This window comes from Syngnathus scovelli, chromosome 17 (genome assembly GCF_024217435.2).
Source record: "Syngnathus scovelli strain Florida chromosome 17, RoL_Ssco_1.2, whole genome shotgun sequence".
Lineage (NCBI taxonomy): Eukaryota > Metazoa > Chordata > Actinopteri > Syngnathiformes > Syngnathidae > Syngnathus > Syngnathus scovelli.
The window spans coordinates 5,856,790-5,879,789 of NC_090863.1; the positions used below are offsets into that span (position 1 = coordinate 5,856,790).

Here is a 23,000-nt window from a genome sequence, read left to right on the forward strand (position 1 = left end):
CCTTGAGCCAAACCTTTATGATAATGCCGTTCGTACTAATTTGCACCCCTAAGCAGATGGTGTTGAAAAAGACTGATTATTTATAAATAAATATACATCTCTGGTTATAAATGCATCAATGAAGTAGAGATTTACACGTAGGAGCAGATTCCATCGAGTGCTCTAATTGTCAGATGTTGATGGTCTCGCCACTGTGCTGCTGACGCGCACACTCGGTAATCCAGTCGCTGCATCGAGAGGAAGCCTCCCGCAGCGAGATCCGCGGGGCCGAGGAGGAGCGATTCAGACGGCTCCATGAATCTTTAATCAGCCCCCCTCTATACTTAGGCCGTCTCCAGTTTCTGACATTTAGCTGAAATTCGCCCTTTGTGTGGCGGCGGATGTGAAAAGCCAAGGTCACCTAATGGATCAAAATCTGCCTGCTTAAGCTTCAGTGTGCAGTTTTGCACCAGTCAAATGTAGCCCACCTTTTTTGATTCCATTTTTGTGCCCGATTAGAAAAAAAAAAAAAGCCTTTGTTCAACCGGGTCGTCGGACAAAGAAATGTTGCTCCTCTCCGTGCTTAGCTTTCATCAGTCAAGTCAATGAGCCCTTTCATTGAAAGTCTCCAAATGCAACCTGTCTCCACAGTAGGACGATTAAGTTGCACTCAAATTCTGCTGACATGATTTTTATCACCGAATACGAAGGGAGGAGGGTGGTGAGAACAATCACCTTTCCTTGCTAAATTGCTTGGGTGTCTTTGAACGTCATACAGACGAGAAGCTCTAATAGCTGTTATCATGCTTACAATATTTACATAGGAAAATAATAATGAATTATTAGCAGGCGTAGTGGTGACAACAAGCATATGTTTGCTTCATAATGCATGACGCTTAACGCCAGCGGAGATTTGTCGAACCATATGGCATCGCAACAATACGCATGTTTTGGACACCTTGGGACAGATCGCTCGTTTTGTATCACAAAACCCTGCTGTGCTTGAAAAAAATGGAAAGACTTTTTTTTTGGGGGGGGGGGTTGAAAATTTGAGACACAGAAAGGCAGCTCTGATTAAAATGTGCTTTTGACTAGATGTGATTGTTCAAAACAAGTACAGATTTAACATCTGAGCCGTTGCTAACCAAAACAAAAGCACCAAAGTATGTCAACAGTCTCTCCGATTAATTGAAACTTGTCAATAAGCCACACCAGATTTTTCGTGAACTCTCACAAAATGGAAGGCTCCGACTCTCCTGCGACATTAAGCAAGTGGTAAGAAACGGACGGATGGCTTTGCCAGTCCTACTTACAGTGGTAAAGTTCTCCGGCCCACAATCTTTGCCTCTATATTTGCAGTCCAGTAACATCTCCTCAATATTATGGCTGGTTCGCTGCACAAACTCCAGCATATTAAAAGTCTTGCTTGGGAAAAACTTGCTGTTGTCCGTGGGCTGCCCTAAAGCGGCCATGAAATCATCGAAATCCCCTTGCTCCACACCCAAGAGCCCGGCCATCCAGAAGATGTCATTCCTGCGGATCTGAGACTTACGGAAACTATTGTAATTACACATAGTGATGGCGGGAAAATACATGACGGGACTGTCCATCTCATCCAGGAGGGTGACATGAGGGTACTGGTAGTATTCGATCACACGGTCGGCTACTTGGTAGAGGAAGATGGAAAGGGAGGAGCTGAATGCGGCGGCCCAAAGCAGTCGTCGGAGGGTCACCCCGCCAGGTAGGAAGATGTGGCTGAGACCGTGAAGGGTACAGTTGGCTCCAAACACCGTGATGTCCGACGGCGGACGTGGCGCGTCTTCCTCCTGGGCTCCCATTGTCAAGTTTTTGGATAATGGAGACCTACTACTGGATACTGGTCCGAGCCGAGTGGTGCAGTCAAGTGCAGTCAAGGGCTGGGCGGGATGGGCTCTAGTTTCCCCTTCGCACCCACAAGAGGGGAAGGGCTTGGGTATCTGGAGTGTGGAATGGGACTAGCAGCCAATCCATACTGAGATCTGGCCGATTGGATGTTCATAGATAGTGTTTCACTCAGGAAGCAAATGCTGATCCTTCAGGAGGTTGACAGGAATGCAGCAAAGAAGTCAAGTATATTCAATTGAAGAAGAATCAAAGGATGGAGAGAAAGCAAATCACCATCACAAATGCGCGGCACTGCCAGAAAAAGAACACTATACTTCACATGAAATTATTGTTCACCACTAATTGGCTTTTGGGAAAAAGAAATTCCTGGTTTGATTGGATTTACTGTGGCCTTTTACAGCAATGTAACGACCGCCCTTTTATTGATGGAATATTAAACACGTAACCAGATTGCGAGATGAACATTAAGACAGGAGGCGTATATTTGCCGGGTGATTCTATTCCGATTAACGATCACTATCCATATGGAAGAACGGTCGTTTGTTGAGCGAGATTTTAATAAGATAATAGATGGTAGGCCTGTCACTAACGTTTAAAGTTAATCTGGAAAACAAATCCTCTTCCGATTTTTTTTTTTTTTTTTTACACCCCTGTTAAATGCGTCTCCATTACTTCCTGCCTCAGCTCTAATCTTCAATTAGTGTCAGGCCAAACGCTCAGAACTTCCCCTTTACCATTTCACAACGTTAAGTACTCTTATGGATTATAATTTCCAGAAACTCCCTTGGTGATGGTAGATCATCATCATGTTTAGATTGGTCTGTCGACGAACCTCTACATCGGAGGAACTTTCACATCAGCAAGCTATTAAGCGGTGGAGAATGGCCTCTAAAATAAAAATAAAAACCTGAACCCATTGCAATAAATTAGTGTTTTAAAGTTAGGTTATTACACTGCTTCATTTCCTCTTCAGCGTTATCTACAAATTGGCAAGGCTGGAAAACAAAACATCAAGACAAACGAGACACGGAGCCTGAGGAAACCACTCTTCTTTGTTTCGCGTCTGTGTAAAGTGTTATAGATCACCTGAACATTTATTTGCGATGTTAAACATGCTAGCCGTGTTAAATTAGCTTAGCATTTAGCATGGCTTCTCCATCTTTTGTCATCCCTTCGTGATTGTGACACTGATCAGAAATAGACAATTACTATAATTTTTGATATATACAATTAAATTCATATATGACGATTACTAACTCAGGACCTAGTCCACAACGTATTTTGGTGCACTGGTAGCTAGCTGAAGCTGTTGCTAGCTAGCTGCTTCTGCCAAAGTAAAACAGAGATTCCCTAATGTACTGAGGCGCAAAATATCGATTTTGACCTGCAAACAACGTCTTCTTTCGAGCCTTAGGATATATTGGTCACATTTTGATTTCCACAACATCAGTACCATTCAGGTTTCATTATGAGAACTGCGCGAAGCAGCTCCTCCAGACTTGTGGTTTTTCCTGTGAGCACTTCTCTGCAACGAATACATTCGCAGAGTGTCAAGGACAAGTTACATTTCAATTACTAAACTGCGGAGCATTCAGTGAGTGCTTTAAGTAAAGGTGTGCTTAATGTGCTGTCTTGAGGAATTAGCATTTGAGTACTTTTCTGTGGCCTGGAAGGATTTGCAATGGCAAGACGCACGTCTGGATTATAGATTTAAATTTTTCAAAGAACGCGGAGGGGAAAGGTGTTTCTTCTCATCTGCCGCTTGGTATGCTAACTGTGTGGAGAAACGTGGGTGCATGGCAAGAAAGACATGGAAAAGGTAGCGTCAAAAATGCCACTTTTGAAAGGTCACCTCAAGAGTGAGCGTAAAAAAGGTTTCAGCCGCTGCTCTTCAGACTGTAATTACCCGCGACTTCCGCTTGTTTAAGTGCATCGCAACGAGCATAAGGATATTCTCGGTGTGTATTTGCAACAAGGTTGCGGTGTTCTTCAATATTTACTGGCTTTGCACTTGCATTAACCATCCACTCAATTCATAAGAAGGTCACGAATAAAGAGTGTTGAATCTCTGGATGTAGATTTTAATGTTTTTTTCCGTTGTGTACGGGGCCACTTTGGAGATGGCTCAAAGAAGAGGAAAAAAAAATGGCGCTGATACTAAAGATCCCTAGTGGGCTGTGCACATGATGGTTTTCTGTTAAATGTATGACAACTTTGTGCTTTGCACTGATGGAAGGTTTTAGAGCATCTGCTTGATGTTATCACCCAAGGTCAGAGCATATGTAAACTGTGCTTTGCAGGCAATTTGTGGAAGAGTGTTTTTTTTTTTTTTCTGACATAAACAATACAGAGCCCAGAGTTGAATTTATTACCTAATAAATCGTGCCCGCCGGGAATCTGCCCGGTGAATCATGCCGCCTCATGCACTCCAGTTAGTCAACGCAAAGAGAAAAGCACAGAGATCCTTTAAATCATTGTAGAAATGTAATTTTTTTTTTTTTTTAAACATTTTGCTTGGCTCTTTGTTTCATGACAGAGCATGAGAAGTAAATGTACGCATTTTATTGTACTTTGAGGGTTCGGAAAAATCATTTCACATTAGCACTTTTGGACGAACATGGCAGAGGATGCATAAAATGTCATCTCAATGATGTTTAACGTCGATGGCCTTGGTTTGAGTAATGCCCCGTTGACTAAGGTTTATTGACAATGTCGTATTATTTTTTGCTGCGCTGTTATAAATGAACCAACTGAACGAGGCGTGATATTATGGCTTGATAGGATCTAATAAATTACACTGCGGATGATTTGTAGAAACATAAATTGGGCTCAACTTATCATTTGCAGAATTTTTGTTATAGCGAGTATAAATAGTGACTATAAATATAAATATAATTGACATGTGGGAGGAGAGTAGGAACTAAACAAAAGTGATTTGATGAATGTGTGCGTCTCTGGAGCTCAGCTATGTTATGAATAACGTTGGAATTATTTTCAGTGTAAATCAGTCATATGGATGGAGCTTGACCTTTGATAGCTGTTGGAAACATGTCTGGCAAATGAAATAGAACCGTGACAGCTAAGTGATGTTGGCTGCTGCCGGCTGCTTTTTTTTTTTTTTTTAAACTGACATTGTGCCTGACATTTGGACAATAAGTTCAATCATATTATGTGCTTAATACTTCAGAAACAACCAATCACGGCTCAGCTTGTGAACATTACATGACCAAACTCAGAAAACAGGTCAGCCGTGATTGGTTGTTACCTGAGCCCTGCCTGAGCAACAGTGATGTCATTTTCAATTCTTAGCAAGTGGCAAAATGGCCGCCCCTTGAGATGGGTGAAAACGAGTTCATTTATCTGCTTAATTCATGTTCCAAAAATGCAACACGTATCAGAATACTGTGTTCAGTATTGTAATATAATAAATATTGTAAAGCCAATACTTTTGTTAATGACGATAGGGAGGCATCTATTTGAGCGACGTACTTTCAATCTTAAATTCCAATTCACATGATTTCCTATGTGGGAAAAGTGAATCCAATAAAATCCACGGACTAGATTGTGTTCGACGTTAGTAAAGCAATAAATCGAGCAAGGCCGTCTTATTATAATTAATTAATAAACAACTCTCAAGACACCTTAAGCGCAACTTAAATATGTTGCAATACATCACCACTGAGTAATAGCCGTGTGCAAAGCGGCGCACATTCAATTCGAGTCGACAAGTAATCATTCCTGCATTTCACCATCGAGTGAGGACAAGATGTACTATGAGTGTGTGTGAGCGAGTTTGATAGAGGGGACTCAAATCAGTGAAGCTTCAATTACTACTTTTTGGACTGGTTGTTTAACAAGCTCTCCTGTGTGCCCCACAGCTACAGCTCGAGCTCCAGCGTGCCAGCTAGCGACTGAGTCACCGCAAATTGTCTTGCCCTCCCTTCGGCGCTACAGTCTGCAACACTCAAGAGTTTAAGTGTGACAAGGTGCTCGAAACAGGATACTAAATACTTTTCTCATCAAGTACAGAATATGGAATGTCACGTTGATGGCTTTAAACACTTTATTTCATAACAATTAAACTTTGAATAAATGAATGGGCTTTGTTTGTTTGCTGTGTAAAATGATCCCAACTGGCAGCAAGTGTCAATTTTTTTTTGGCACGCATTTTGAACTGCTCATGTAGACCTGACACGGACGGGCATGCAACCAAGGCTACATCTGACTAATGGCATGATGAATACGGCGCTGTTAAACCCTGATAACAATGTGTACCCGTGCCATCAAAACGCAACTTGCGAGTCACAAATCATTGCGCAGGCTCACACAAACAAGCTATTTATTATCTATCCCAATCCAGATCTGCTCCCGTCAGCACAAACTGCAGCAGCAGCAAGCAGGCTGCGGCAAAAAAGGCCTCACAAATTGCTCAACATTTTCAGATTGTTTGCGTTTTGAGCCATCATGTCAGATCGGGTAGCTTTCTTTGTGAAATGACTCCAGCTTTAAGTTGAAACGCTAACCCAAACAATAAAGTAGGTTGGAAATGCCTCGACACAAACTGTGGATTCGCCGCCTTGCCTCGACCCACATCTGCAGTGTGCTCCCATTTCCATTGTTTGCCCGAGCAGGTCACGAAGCCGCCACCTTGTGGTCCCCCCGGGCCAAGTCTTTGCAGACTGAGCTGCTTGTGCCAATCATTGCCTGGAAGCTGGCGGGGGAGCGGCTGTCGCGGTTGGTCGCTCAAACATTTAGGACACGTGAATTTGAATTCACTCAGCTGGGAGATGACAAAGTGCGGCAGCCGGTGGCACGCGGCAATTGAAGACGACTCGCCTTTCCGCCCCTTACTCTCCGTCCTCAAGCCGCCGTGACTGATAGCATACAGAGCACCAACAAGTCTGCTCACCGTGATAAATGCTCTCAGGCAGGGCTGGCACAAAAGTGCGGCTGCCAAGTACCCCCACCTCGTGGATCAAGTCTATCATTTAGCAACCATCATTTTGCTTCACTACCAACACCAACTTGTCTTGATGAGGTGCCATCGCTTGAAACCTGCCGCTTCAGTTTGCTTTGTCCACGTAGCACACGGCCAATGAGTCAGAACATATTGAACTGCTGCTCATTTTCGGGATCAATTAGTCTCTTAGTAGTCACATTTATTATGCAGCAACGTTAGCGTGCTTCCCCGGCAGGATTAAGTCCATTTCAACTGGAATGATGGCGCGTTCTGATTGATGAGAGGGATGACTTTAGCCTCGGGGCTGCAGCTTTTTAATTTGCCGGGGATCATTAGCAGGGAGAAGGCTCCCGCTTGTCGCTCTAGTGGGGAAGCGAACGGATGCAGCACCATCAAGGCGATCTTCATCCGTGAGGAATTTCCTTGCTGCGATACAATTAGGGCTGTAAACAAGAGCTGGCCATTTGATCAATTTTTCCTCAGTTGAACCTTGGAAAATTGAGTATTATTATTAAGGTGCAACAGTGCTCTTTAATAAAAATGCCTTGCTCAAGGGCCCCTCAACAGTAGATGGTGTTTTTATATTAGTCCGCAGCAGTGTTATACCAGTTTGGGATTTTTCATTATAATTAGTTTTATTTCATTTTGATTTTTTTTTTTTTTAATTTAGTAGTTTTTATTTTTTTCAAATATGCTTTGTTTTAGTTTAGGTTTTAATATTATTTTTTAAAATTATATATATATATATATATATATATATATATATATATATATATATATATATATTGTGTTAGTTTTATAACATATGATGTACCGTAATTTTTTGAATATAAAGTGCACTGTGCTGTCCTAAATGTACCTTGCGTACGAGTCTGCTTTATTTCATTTTGATTTTTTTTTTTTAAATTTAGTAGTTTTTATTTTTTTCAAATATGCTTTGGGCTTTTGTTTAGGTTTTAATATTATTTTTTAAAATTATATATATATATATATATATATATATATATATATATATATATATATATATATATATATATATATATATAGAGAGAGAGAGAGAGAGAGAGAGAGAGAGAGAGAGAGAGAATGACCAAGCCAAGATCCTCTGGGACTTCCAGATCCAGACAGACAGAATGGTAATGGCGAACCAACCGGACATTGTGGTGGTGGACAAAGAGCAGAGGAAAGCCGTTGTGGTTGACATAGCCATCCCAAATGATGGTAACATTAGGAAAAAGGAACATGAGAAACTTGAGAAATATCAAGGGCTCAGAGAAGAGCTGGAGAAGACCTGGAGAGTTAAGACTTCAGTGGTACCTGTGGTCATTGGAGCACTAGGGGCAGTAACCCCCAAACTGGAGGAGTGGCTGAAACAGATCCCAGGAAAAACATCTGACATCTCAGTCCAGAAAAGTGCAGTACTAGGAACAGCAAAGATACTGCGTAGAACCCTCAAGCTCCCAGGCCTCTGGTAGAGGACCCGAGCTTGAAGGGAAAAAGAGACCACCCACGGGGGGTGAGGAAAAGTTTTTTTTTTTTTTATATATTAGTGTTAGTTTTATAACATATGATGTACCGTATTTTTTTGAATATAAAGTGCACTGTGCTGTCCTAAATGTACCTTGCGTACGAGTCTGCTTTATTTCATTTTGATTTTTTTTTTTTTTTAATTTAGTAGTTTTTATTTTTTTCAAATATGTTGTGTTTTAGTTTAGGTGTTAGTATTAGTTTTTAATATAATTAACACTATATATAGTCTTAATTTTATAACATGTGCCGTAATTTTTTGAATATGAAGTGCACTGTACTGTCCTAAATGTGCCTTACGTACGAGTCTGCTTCTTTTTCTCTCTTCATTTCTGCGTTCACAATAAACTAAATTGTATTTGAAAAGAGATTTATTAAAGGCTGGCCAAAGGCTGCTGGTGTGAACGCACCATCATTTGCTGCTGCTTGAACTGTGTTCCACCAGTATCCACAGATGCAGAACGAGTAATAAAGCAGGCAATTTTAGTTGTGCCCGTCGTAGCCATCCCGACTGGAAAAGGCACAAGGAGAAAAAGTGGAGCTTTGGAACAAACAGCAATAGAAATGCAGTGAAGCTCGCTACATGTATTGCGTCAAATCTGCCTCCTACGCAACCTGCAATATGTGTGGGCATGGAGATTGAAGCTGAGGGGTCTCGCTGCCTGTCTCCATTTCGTGTACACATGCAAACACTAAGCTATGCCCACGAGGCTGAATTGCATCTTCCAACTTGCTCTCCTTTCCCACGACTGGCCTCATTATATTGACTTGTGTTTATGTAGTCGATAATTTGATCGCATAGAGGCCAAAATGCAAAAGTGCTGGTTAACTCATTCACTGCCATTGACGCATATAGACGTCAAAGATAAAATACATGGCTCAATGAGTTGAATGGTTGATAAACTAAAGCTACTGTATGTCTGGCTTGGAATTTTTTTTTTTGGAAAGACTGTTTTGAGTCCAACATTTCATATGGACAACACGTCGAGCTGCAGTGACATTATAGGTGTCTAGTTGAGGTCGACTGGCAATGATAAAGACAATATTGGTTCTATTACAAGCCAACGACTGGCAATGATAAAGAAGATATTGGTTTTATTACATAGGAGTAAATCATTTTTGAAATGGTTCAGGTAAGATTGCCTTAAGGTTAGCTGAAAGTAAAAAAATCAATTTGCGCTGACATGGCTCGAACGTTCGCATGCCAAGAAGCTGTTAGCTGATTAAGATGAGGTGTAATAAGCAAGGAAGAAGGATTCCGTGTCGTAACATTTTTCCCCATTTTGCCATCAGGTTAAAAGGCTGGGTTATAAACCCGCTGGGCTATTTATAGAAACATGTCAATGGCAGGCTGTTGATTTAACGCTGCGTATCACGCGGACCCTTGGGGCATATCTTCTGGGGTTGTTACCAAAAGAATTTCTCAAATTTGACATTTCGCCACATTTCTCCAACTCAATTATTGTATTTCAATTTCAAGCTGACTAGTGACTAACATTGCCACTTTGTTGGAGCAACAATTCCGACAGAGCATCAGCAAAAAAAAAAATAACCTGAGGTAAAAAGACACTCGGTAAATCATGTGCTCGGCTCAAGGTAGCAAAACAACCCCTTGAAGGCGCAATAGTGGTTGGGAAAATGTGATGGGGAAATAACGGTTTCGTTGGGGGGGGGGGGGGGGGGGGTCAGCTGCTCACTGAAGCAGCTCCAGCAGGAGCCTCTCACTCCATCGCCAGCTCATCTCGAAAACAGGAGGGAAGCCGTATCAATCAAACGCCACGCCACAGAGAACGCCGCCTTAGGGAGGACTCGGCAAACAAGAAAATCGAACAAAACACCAACGAAAGCAACCAAATCAGAACCTGTTGGTAGCGGCGGGTACCTTCAGTGCTTAAAGATAAGCCCGCATTATACAAGAGAAAACCCGTGGTCAGAGGTCAGTCAAGATGCTCAGACGGACAGCTTGGATTTTGTGTGTTGGATGATTTATTGGCATGTGTGGTTGGCAGTCTACACAGATGAGTGGCAAGGAAAAAAGTGTTGAGCCATTTATTTCAACCTGAAAATTGGACGTTTATGAGTACCAAAATTTTAATCAAACATGCCTCCGAGTTAAATTTAATTTTATGCAACCTTATCATTACTATACTAAAGTGAATGACGGGAAATGAATGTGATCCGTGCTATGTTGATAATGTCGTCCTCAGTTGGTGAGATAATCTCAAGTGAACGCTTCACTGCTTTAATTGCGACCAGACTAAAAGTGAGGGGATGGCATGTAGCCGATATGATGTAGAACCTTTTTTTTTTTTTTCTTTTTTTTTTTTTTTTTTAATGGACCAGAGTTGAGAATCAGAAGCTTAATTAAGATAAAAATAAATACATAATAATAGTAATTAAAATCTAAAAACTCTCTGAGGTTTCCTCCATTTTAGATGGTACAGGCAGGCACAAAAATTCAGAATTCACGCTCGCGATCACGCCTGGGGACAATTTGATGGTCGTGCAGCAATGATCAAGAACATTATCTTGCCACAGATGCTTTCAGCATTTCAAAATGCACGTCCATTAGCCGGCCACGCTAAACGCTCCAACATGATCGATGTGCTTGGTTTTGTTGAAAGGAAAACGTGGCAAGCGAGAAGCTCGTTGAAGAGACCGCAATCAGACTTACGAGGGTTGGGAAGCAAATTGAAAAGGAGTTAGCCGTTTTCATTCTGCTCGCAAATCATAACCGTGGCCAGAGCAAATAATGAAGCCGCCGTACAGCTGTCAGTCTGTAGTGATGCATGAGAAGGGAAAATAATGAAAATGCATATCTAGATTATTAGGCGTCCTCGCTTTTCAGCAAGCGGCTAAATCGTTGGATTGTAGCGTCTGATTAATTCCCTTTCACAACCTGAAAGGCGACAACAAAGCTTTGCCCTTTCAGCGGTTTCTTGGAAGCAAGCCACGAGACACCGCTGTCTGGAAGCGCGCGTGAACAATAGCAAGGTACAAGTGGCTCGAAAATTGGTTGCCACCAGAGACACGCATTTGCTGACACGCTTCAAAAAGCCCGTAATAGTTACAACAACCCCGTGCCGACATCTGAGAAAAGGATCCGAAGAAGGTCCTGGTCTGATGTCGGTTGTCATGCCTTCGGATTTCTTCCCATGTTTGTGGCACGGCTCTCGCTCGCGTTCGCTTTCATGGTTCATCTATTTTGCTCGTATTAAAATGTCAACGGAAAGACAGACGGCCGAGGCTTTTATATTCTTTGTTGCCACAAGCCCGAGGCCGGCTGACCTGACGCTACGTAGCATTTATTTGCTCCATTGAAGGAGCAAGTATTGGCATTGGCAATTATTTTGTTGATTTAATGGTGGGCACCACTGCAATGTAACTAATTTAGAGCAAATTTATGTTGTTGCTGGGACGGGAGTTTTCCAACGTGTGCTCTTTGGGCGATCGTTTTAGATGAGCTGAATGTTCGAACGTATTTGCCAGTCAATTTATTTTCTACTCCATATTAGCAGTTTGCCTACAGATAAATTAGAAGATTTCAATAATGGCCTTTTATGAAATTAAAATTAATATTGTTAAAATAATTTGTGGTTGTAGCGATAAGCTCAACAGTTTGAATTTAGAGCAATTTGAATAAATAAGAGTGGAAATGAGAAGAAAAGGCTTTTAACGTGAATATTTGCACAATTTGGTTATAAGAGATGAGCTGAAATAAAAAATAGAAATAAAATTAGAAGTGATGGGAAAATAAATCTGAGCTTTTATTTTGAAATATTGCAAAATGTAGTAGGGCCTGCTTCGAGTATAATCCATTTGAAATGGTCTGCAAAAATTTGCAAAGTATCTTGTATAAAATATGGACCGTAATCCCATTGTTGAATAATTAGCAAGTGAAGCAGACACACTGCACATTAAAAAAATGAGTCGTCCAATCTGAGTAGGCGAAATTGTTTTTGATCGGATGATTAGGTGACATTGACGACGACGCGCAAACATCATAACTACTCGCTTCATTGTTTCGGTATTTATTCTCTGTACGCCCGCAATGTGAGGTGCCACAAAAATTCCCGCTCGCCAGCGTAATCAGGGCAAATTGCTTCCTTTTTAGCTTTCACGTTATCTTAATTCTTCTGCTAATCCCACCAGCAGAGGCCCAGGTAATTACTCGTGTTCAACAGCGCTACACCGCAATACCGGGAGCTTTGCTAAATACACGTCCAGCAGGCTGATTGACGCGTGGCCTGCCTGCTTTATGCTTCCATAAAAAAAACCGCATTGAAATTTGCTGAATTTAAAACCGAATTATTGTAGAAGTAAAGCTGTGGAGAAAATACCTAGTGAACTTCATTATTTGGAGTGTTAAGCATGGTGAAGGTTGGTTGCAAAATCAATCAATGCAGCTATACTGCAGAAAATGACCCTGTCTTTTTTTTTTTATACCTCCTCACGGAAGATTTTTTAACGCAAACTTCATTCCACAATTCTGAAAATGTTGCAGTTTTGGGGTAATTTGGTGGTTAAGCCGGGCAAAATAAACTCATCATTAACACATAATAAAAAAAATAATAATGAAAAAAAACACTTTCTCAAGGTGTAGTAAAGTCTTGGTTAGCATCCAAATGTAAATTTGATGTGATATTTTTTCAATAGAGCGGTTAAATGAAGACCTTGATGAAGCAGGCCAAAGCACTTGGATCAAGATGCGTCCTGGCTTCCCTGAGCGGAGAGTGGCGCTTCCAAGGTCAGCCAGTCCAAGTGGCCCGCGGCCATCGGAAAATAGCTGTTTGTTTGGCTTGGCCGATGAATTTGTCTATCCACAGCACACAGACTGGTCTGTGTGACTCATCATTCCATCTTGTGAAGCTCTTGGCAGAACTCGACAAAGGAGTAAACACGTGCGTTCCTCCAGCTGCCACTTCATATTCCCAAAAACATGGTGTTTAATTTCAAAAGATGTCGATGATCAACCTTTATTTCGGAGAGGACGATTTGACGAATGACACCATGTGCAATAGAATGGAAGGAAATGCGTCATAGTTCAGCGGTGAACTACGAACTGACTCGTTCGCGGCAAGCATTTCATAAGCAGATGAGAAGTCACCCAGCTATGTTAGCAAGTACCAAAACAAAGCCACCCGGGACCCCGCGGTCAGAATAAACGACACTAATTACAGATAAGGAGTGCCTCCCTTTATTCACTTCTCTGCTAGAGTAAAGAGGTGAATTTGAATTGAGAGGAGCAAGAAAACAAAAGTGCAGATATATATAATCTAATATGACAGCAGCCGCTATGGCAACAAGATGAGCTAACATTAGCGCGTGTGTTTTGTTTTTCTACGCACAAGCTATTTGTATTGTAACAATACTACCGTAGAAGTTACGTGAAATGAAAATTAAGCTGTATAAGACAAAATGGAGCAAACAAACACCAACAACAAATAACGGTGTAGTATCAACGGCTATAGCGGAAGACAAGCTAATGCTAGCATGTGTCTTTGGAGCTTTGAATGTTATAAATTTGTCATTTTTGAGTAGTTTGAAGGCAGACGTGTTATATCCAGTGATACGACAGCGAGTCAAAGTGACATGTTGCGCTTTGGGTGCAATTTGCTCGGATTTCTTTTGATGGCAGCCACGGTTAGATAAATGAGGCTCCTTATGAATCATCAGCAACAGTTGGCAGGGCAACCATCTTGAGGTCTTGTCCTCGCTAAGTATGCAGCCGGTGTGCGGCGCAGGCAGAAGGGCAGATTCCAAACGCTAATAAACAGAATGCGCTCGTGCTTCTTAACATGCTGCAGACGCAAGAGGCACGCTTTGGGAAATGCCCCTTTGATTTAAGCAAATGCTACGGCGGTCGAAATGTCACGTCCAATTTGTATTCGCGAGTCGTACGAGCCCTGTAAAAAGACGACAAGACGGCAGGGAATTAGCTCTCATTGACGCCATGTTTGCGGAATCGATGAAATCAACAAAAGGGCTTTGAATGTCAAACTTTGCTTACGTTTATGGGACACAAAACTGGACTTTTGGGGTCTCCTATAGAGCAACGCCACAAAATAAAGGTCATCAGGTACATGTACTAAAATGTATTTATTTGGCTTTGGGTGGTTTGACTGCAACCCAATTAGAGCTCGAACTGTTCCAGTCATCCCTCCCGTACAATCCCAGATTTGACGCTTTATCACAACTCAAACTGCGAGCAGATTCCAAAAGGATTTATCCTGTGACGTCTTCCACGTCTCTCATTCAACAAATTTAATAATCACACAGATAAGAGTGTGAGGGGAATTAAGAAAAACAAATAGAAGATATGAAAGTAGAGATGAGTATCCACAATGCATTTCTTTCCATTTGGGCTGGATAGACTCGAGAAATAACTTACCAACGCTTTCCGAATGGGGACTATTACCAGAACAATAATGACCTCATTAGAATAATAAAACCGCCAAGGCTGATTTTATATTCAACTGTACATCTTTAAAAACCTCACAGTCGGAGTGGCTCTGCTTGCCGTTTAAATTGGAACTAACTCAAGTAATGCACTCTGCAGATAACGTCCTGTCCTTTGCTGCAGCAGAGTCGCTTTTCAGAAGATGAACAGAGAGAGTGCGTTTATTGTCTTAAAACAGCACTGCCTTAGTCATAAGAACTTGATTTAAATAGTAAGATGAAAAAAAAGTGAAAAGACTCAGTTGCACACAACACACTGAATATTTACCACTACTAATGAACCTAAAGATCGGTCGCTTGTAGCCCCTCCTTTAAATTCATGCGAGTGGTCAATACGAGTCAGCTTCAAGAATGCAAATGAGACATCATTAGGTGCTGAGGAATGAGCGCTAAGCTTTTGGTGGGAACCTTGAAAGAGCAGCACAAGCCATAATAAAGCCAGGGCAAGGCTAATGTGCGGGCGCGGATTTGAAATTACTTTGTGGGTCTGACTCAGGAAGTTGAAACCGACGTCTTTGGCAAAGTCATTTTGCATTCATGTTTGGTTGCAATCAAAGAGGTTAAGTGTTGCTAACAACAGAAAAGGAGACGTTCCGCCTCTTCAGAGCGGCCGGCGAGAAAGGCTCAGTGTCTTCAAAAAGAAATGCTCCCCTGTGGCTGTTTCACACAGAGACTCTGCTAATAAACGTTATCGGGACGTTTGAGGGGTGGAGAAGAAATGGAGATGGAGAGGAGATGACGCAAACTTCAAAACTGTGCTGCCCTGCACAGGTTACATAAATTGAAGTTAGACAAAAATGCAAAGTGGATGACTCACCGCACCGACAACACTGCAGGTACGTAATTTCAGTGCAATTAAGGGTAAACGTTGCTGCTGTGCAATTGCATCTCCCAAATACCGACCACAGCGAACTTCACCGTTTCTATCATACTAAAAAAATATATATTTGAATTGACTGCCATCCAACCAAGTGTGAATGCACAGGCCAACAATCAGATGAAGATGTCGCATTTGTGAATGTGTGCAAAAAGTCCCCCAGTGGAACCATTAGTTGATATCCTCCAGTAGCAGAACAATAACAAGTCCCGGGTGTGTGCATTGGGAAAAAACGAATGAAGTGCTTTAAAACATGTTGATGCTTTCAGATACTAACATGAAATGCTTTGGAAAATTCACACAAAAATTAAAAAATAAAAATAATAATGTGTGCGCTGTTAATATTGATACGCCATTTTACAATCTATGAAGAGTCTTACGGAAAATTGTAATCTTGCCAAAATACATCCTTTATAGTCAAGAAATGATCCAAAATGAGCAAATGGGATCCTTCTGACATGAAAAAATCATGTGCCGTGTGCCAAGTGCCATGGCAACAGACTTAGTAACCAGAGATTTTTTTTTGTGCTCATAATGATGAAATTCAACATATTTTCAATCTCTCGGCCCTTCAAATAAGACTCTGATGCAATGGGTTGTTTAAGCGCTGTGAAATAAGACCCAACCTGGACTAGATAACCCAATTAACTGGTCCAACGAGTATCGAAAAGGGAGAACATTATATTACTTTGCTTCGTCCTTTGAGATCTGGAGGGCGGTAAAGGAATTTGAAAACTGCGGAGGGCTTTCCATTTAATCCATTTCAAAGAGACAAAGAAAATATTTGCGAACGAGTGCTGCTTTAAGCCCGTTTGTCTCGCATGGATCTAATTGAAAGAAAAAAAAAAAAAAAAAGGTCAGTGTTGATAAGGAGGTGCGACGCAACAGATGGGATTGCGGTAAAGCTCCAGATTTAGAGAGAGAGATATGAATGAAAGGAAAACAAATTATAGACACAGACTATTGATATGGATGCTAGCCTGATGCTGCAGTCAAATTTCAAAATGTCAGCAATGATTCAGGCTTAGGGCCAAATTATACGGGAATGAATAAATATGCTGAATACAGTCTGCTAAATGTATTTACCAAGAGACATTTTCATTTGTGCCTCCTTGGCTTTCGCTTGCTGTACTTTAATGGAAAAGGCAGTCAAGCAAATAAAGTCAAATCAATCAATCAATCAATATTTTTTAAGCACAAAGAGCAATTGATTCCGTTACGTTCAAATCATTATCTGCATTGACCTTTCACAGAGAATTGTTTTATCAAAGGATTTCTGCATTCTACATTAAAGCAACAAAGATCGTTTTTTTTTACTGATTCTAAATTAACTTTACCGTAATTAAACCTCAGGACTCGAACTAATTTGAAATTATTGTTAGAGCCAATTATAGAATGCAAAACTCTACGGTAAATAATACTGCATGATTAGCCGCCCCCCCCCCCCAAAAAAATGGGTACAATTAAATGATCTGTTAAAGTTTCCGTCACCATATCAGAAAACCATTCAATCATAAAGGACTAATATTTGACTTTTAGAGACAGTGAATGCAGAGTTGGTTGTTTCGCCATTACTACATGCACCCTCACTGGACAAAAGTAATTACGGCAGAGATAATTGCTTAAATAATTATTTTCAATATGCCCGTGTACATCTGACCAGGCAGCGAAACAACAATAATTATTATAATTATTAAACGCAACAACAGATCGATGCTGTCATCACAAATTGCGTAATATAATAAACCACATGAACTGGCTATTTGAACTTACCTCATGGACCAAACTGCGTACATGCATGCTGACTGTTAAAATATCGTTCAACTCTTGAGACTGACACATATTTTATAAAGTTTCCAAACAACAAAGAAGAGAAGTAGTCCCAAAGTCGCCGTAACTAGCCAAACTGTTTACTTTCCCAAGTCATTATTACAACATGCGTTAGATAACAGCCATAGCTGACCGTTATTTTTATTTCCTGAGGGCCTCTGTTTCTCATCGTTTATGACAAAGCTCAGCGAGAGGAAAATAAAGACGTGCTGCGTGGAAGGAACCAGATGCCACATTTGGTTCAGCCTGCCTCATTTTAACCAAAGCTGAGTTTGGGCCAACTGGCTCCTGCTGACATGTCGACGATAAGATGGAAAAAAATAAATAATTGGGTGTGATGCTCAAGCGCGAGTTGACACACAAACTCGTGCAAAGAGGAATTGAGTGAAATGTGGTGCAGAGAGACTTCACGCGGTCTCGTGACAGCTCAAGTGCGGAAGGAAACGCCGTGATGACTCTCGGCCGTTTGTCTTCCATCCTCAGAAAACGGCTACATGCGGATTAGCACGGTTTGATGAAGCTTCCGTGTGTTCCGCACTATAAGGCGCACCTAGAAACCTCCAATTTTCTCAAAAGCCTTCAGTGCGCCTTATAATCAGGTGCGCCTTATATATGGACCAATATTGAGCCACTACAGCAGGCGTGTCCAAAGTCCGGCCCACGGGCCAAATGTATACATCTTATATATGGACAAAGTTTTAAAATGGGCCACTCATTGAAGGTGCACCTTATAATCGGGTGCGCCCTATAGTGCGGAAAATACGGTAATTTCCACTCCAATATACCCAAATAAGCACGGCAACGAACGGCACACTCCATCACTCAAGTTCAACCTTGAGTGAGGTCAAGCTCATCCAAAGTGCCGTCATACTTCATCTACGAGCGCGGCAAATGGGCTTCATTTATCAACCTTGGGGCTTTTCAAAGCATATTTACAATGTCACCTCATTCACCTGTTCATATAATTGTCGTTTGGCTGAAGGGAAAGTAAACAGCTCAGTCACGTACTGAAGCATTGACAGCTTCCAAGACTTGTTCAAGGATAGCCGGACTGTGTGGAAGAAGTAGCGATTGAGTCGGCAACCTTCCGGGAGTTGGAGACGTGCGGTCAGAATAAAAGGGCCTTTCAATTTGTGCCGAGAGAGTGGTCATACTTCGACCGGACCCCGATGGGGACGTGGTTGATGTCATGGCAGCCACGCTGTGTGCTGACGGCACATCCATCAAAGCCAAAGCTCCGCCTTTAAAAATGCCTTACAAATCCGAAACCTCAATAGCTGAAGAATGAAGACTGGAAAATAAAAAATAAACTGTTCGGTTCTTTGTTGTTACTGTGTGCATTCAAAAAGTAATCTCGCCTTGGAGGCAAATGAAACGCTGCCATTTGTGTGGGAGATCAAAAATGTGGCCCTGTAAAAGAATATTTACAAAGATCAAAATAATACTTCCTGGTATGAGTAGCGTATTAGCTCAACATTTCCAAGGCTCGCCATCCAAACTGCATCATCAGCCAGGCTTAATGGAATTCTGCCTTCATTTATTCAAGGTCAAAGCTCATCACTCCCACCAGTCGTTTGCATTGTAAATCATTTGCTTCTTTGCTCTGCACTCCTTCGACTGCAATTGATTGGCAAGCAGTCCGTCACCTTAATGCGGACTATAGAAATTGGATAGACGGACATTTTGGATAAGTTTGATACGTGTTTGATATATCGAAACAAATCGAAGTTACTATGGATAAGGCACGGTTGTCCGCCCGTCCCGTACAATTAGATAGCAGACAAATAAAATGATAGAATTCACTCTGTCACTTCCCAGATTTGAATTCCAGCTCTACAACTGAAATAACTTATTGCAAGATGTCACAATGATGGATGAACACCATGAGCGCGACTTAAATTCAAAAGCACGCTTCAGCGGGGCTTTAAAGTAAAATCCTGACAACTTTTTTTTTCCAAATACAAAAAGATATACTTTCAGTTCCTTTAACAATTTGCTTTGTGAGACTAAAATGCACCACTGTGAACAGATAAGCAACCAGATCTAGAATTTCATTCAAATGTTTTGTATATCTTTTAATGAAACGTTATGCATCACTTGAGAGAATCACAAAAACTGCTGACGGACACTTTAGAAGCAGGACCCTCGTCCGAATTCACGACTCATCGATTTGACCATAAAGTGGAGATTGGCTGGTGACCAGTTCAGAGTTCAAAGTCAGCTGGGATTGACTGCAGCCACACTAATGTGGGTCAGTGATACATAAAACAGACAGATGGGTTTTGACATAAACGATATATACGATGACATTTCGATTGGATTAATAAGACATTTTTAAGAGCGGCTCTGATTCGAATCAACAAAACGCGGTAACGACATGAGCGGATGGACCGACCTCATCAATAAGCCATTATTACTTGAGTGTCTTGTTCATTACAGTAAAGTCAAATTTGCCTACATGTGCATTTGAGAGCAGATTTAATTGATTCCAGGGTAAAGTTTTCATTTCCAATGGGCACTGCCCAAAGTAGAAAAGTGGGAACTTAACTCATTCACTGCCATTGACGGATCTAGACGTCAAATATCCATTGGGCTGGCAGTGAATGAGTTAAGACGGACAAAGTGTGACTCACCGTGCTAAAGTTAGCCGAGTAGCAATCCTCCCCGCGAAAGGTGCACTGCAACAGCATATCGCCGATATCGTGACCCGTGCGGTTATAGAAATCGGTCATGTTGAAGAGTTTGGGCTTAAAGTTCTGGAAGTTGGCTTTCTCCTTCAGGGCGGCCAGAACCTCAGGCTCGGCCAAATGCGGGTTGGCGATTTGGTAGTTATTATTGAGGAGGGCCAGAAGCTCCCCTACGTGATAGAGGTCATTCCGGGTGATTTTGGAAAAGCGGAACTCGTTGAGGTTACAGAAGGTAATGGCGGGAAAGGTGAGGTTGGTGGCCGCCACCTCATCCAGTTTGGTGACGTGAGGGTACTCCAGGTAGTAGGACACCCGATCCATGCACACCAGCAGCAGCAAGCTCAGCGAACCCAGGAAGGAAAGCGTCCAGAGGAACCGGCGGAACGTCATGTGGCCGTAGGAGAAGATGTGACTCATGCCGTGCAGCGTGGAGATGTTGGCAAAAGCTTGCAGGTTGGACGGCCTGGCGCTTTCCATGCTTTCCTCCGAGCCGCCTTTCATGGCTGTAGAGTGACGCTCGAGCAACTTCGGCGAAAGGACTTTGCTTAGCAACAGCGGTTGCTAAGTCACACCGAGCCCTCGATGGCAAAACCGACACTCTCGACAAACGGCCACATGAGTCGCTCCGTCACTTGCGGCAACTCTTTCGTTGCAAGGCCATTCGCCGGTTGCCAGTTGTTGCTTACTGATTCTATTCTATGCAAAGCTGCTGTCTTCTGTCACGGGAAGCCAAGGCGAGAACCCGAACGCAACACCTCCTGCTCCCTTGAATGGGAACGCAAGAAAGCCAAGGAAGGGGGCAAATTAGATGTAAAGAAAGCGGCAAGAGATGGGGTGGGGTGCTGCAATGAAAAGGGGCTCGCTGTTGGGGAGAGGCGCTAAGCCTCAGCAGTCAATGGGACCCTTCCTCCTCCGAGCGGGAATGCCTCTACATTGCTGTGATGATGGAATGCAATGATTTTGTGAATGGAGCTAATAAGGAGAGAAACGGGCTCACGAGTCCCTCGCCGACACCTTCCAGTCACTCGTCAGTCTTCTTCCGTCCAGAAATTAAATTGAAGGTGGGAGAGGAGGTGGGGGGGGGGGTCACAGACCTCCGAAGAACCCGCCACTGTGCTGTTCGCAGCTTCCACGCTGGATCTACTTCCTCACTTGCGCAAATCCTTCAGTTAACGGCGAAACCGCCGCTTGACGGTTTACAAGCATTGTCGCTAAAGCCGCTCTGAAGAGCTTCAGCTTTACTCCTGCGAACATACAGATTTATATTCGCTTCCTCACCGCCACCACCGACAGCACCCCCACCCCCCCGCCCCCCTTTTTATCGCTCTCTCTCCTCCGCCTCCTCTTTAGTAGTCAGGATCCATCCCACTGCTGAATGGCTGCTTTGCTTGCGTGTCTGCGCTCACATTCGCAAGGCAAGTCGTGCAATCTGGACACCACCTTGGTTCTCTGTACAAACATGCCACAGCTTACTTTGCATGCTGCAATGGACCTCAACCTATTGGAACCAGAAGAAGTCTTTTCTTGGAGTTGTTACTTCTTATATTTCTATGGGCTGGCGACCTTTTTGGGTGTATCCCAAAAAAACAGATGGATGTTTAAACCACCGGTCATTTATAGTATCAGTGACTCTTTCAAACTTGAACTGAAACGAGCAATGGGTTCAAAGTTCACCGGGATGCTGCGTGACATCTTTTCATTTCTCCCAGCAGCAAAAGATTTAATTCAGAGCATGTGGAATCACCATAACAATAGGTGAACTGTCAAGGATATGACCACAGCCCTCAGGGATTCAAATCAATATTCCGCTCTGGTAACCAAGCACACAGACCATAGCAACGGTTAACAACGACAGGCTACGCATGATGTCGCCATTCAATTGCCGTTTATCTACAAAACGGCATCTAAAGATTCAAAAGGAAAGAGGAAATTGTCTGGCTCACACAGATGAAAATGAAACTTCATACATTTAACGGGCACCGTTTTAAATCCACTTATGCTGCCGGTAAAATGACAATTTCACGGCACATTTTTTTAAAATCAGACAACAGACAAGACTGAATGAACTATATCCTCCAAGCTAATCAATTTTGATATGGTATCCCACGGAAGGATTAGGAAACACTCATTCCCATTCTACTCAAGTCAGTGCGCCTGTTGTTGCAGATTGCAGCATCAACGTGGTGGACTTTTCAGCAGTAATTGGTTTTCAAGGGGAGGGAGAAATGCACAGCTTAATGCAGTGAATAACAAGTAGCAGGCCTAACATTTAACACACCACCGCTTTTTTTGCGGGGGCTTTTGACAATCAACAAAATAAATGAAGACCATACAATTGTGTTGTGAACTAACACAGGGTCAATATGTGCAAACACTGCCAAATGCTTCAAAAGTGAAAAAAAACCAAAAGCGTTTTGTGTGTGACACCACAGAAAACAATGATTTCCAAATGCAAACTAACTATCAAGCACTTGCTAATGTAACTAGCGTGTAGCTGAGCGCATCACGGCTAATGAATTGTGTGAAAATGACAAAATTTCTCCTGCTGTTGATTTAGTTATAATTACAGTCATTAATTTCTCTTTAAGAATAAATAAAAAAAATCTTTGGGCCAGTAACTTTCAGAATCCATGTTCAGTACCAAAACACGTTATTCACATATACACTGCATAGCGGCCTCGCGAGGTCGTCTCTTTCGCTCGCTGACCTCACACACCTATTCAATATGAATTATTTGTTATGCCACGGCGGGCATTGTAGATTAACTGTATTCATGGCATAGCTTCAGAAGAGTCGT

The 23,000-nt window shown here is 42.2% G+C and overlaps 1 protein-coding gene across 3 annotated transcripts in view; it reads right to left on the minus strand.

The window, feature by feature from the left end:
• asic1c (acid-sensing (proton-gated) ion channel 1c) overlaps positions 1-21,524 on the minus strand; it is a 37,220-nt gene extending 15,696 nt beyond the window's left edge. The window contains exon 1 of one of the 3 annotated variants that reach the window (XM_049746991.2): positions 20,150-21,524. In XM_049746991.2, the coding sequence (XP_049602948.1) occupies positions 20,150-20,704 (555 nt within the window). In that variant the 5' untranslated portion in view covers positions 20,705-21,524. Of the gene's footprint in view, positions 1-1,292; positions 7,524-20,149 lie in introns of those variants that run through there. The other 2 variants (XM_049746988.2, XM_049746992.2) reach the window with 2 other exon arrangements.
• Between the last annotated feature and the right edge of the window lie 1,476 nt (positions 21,525-23,000).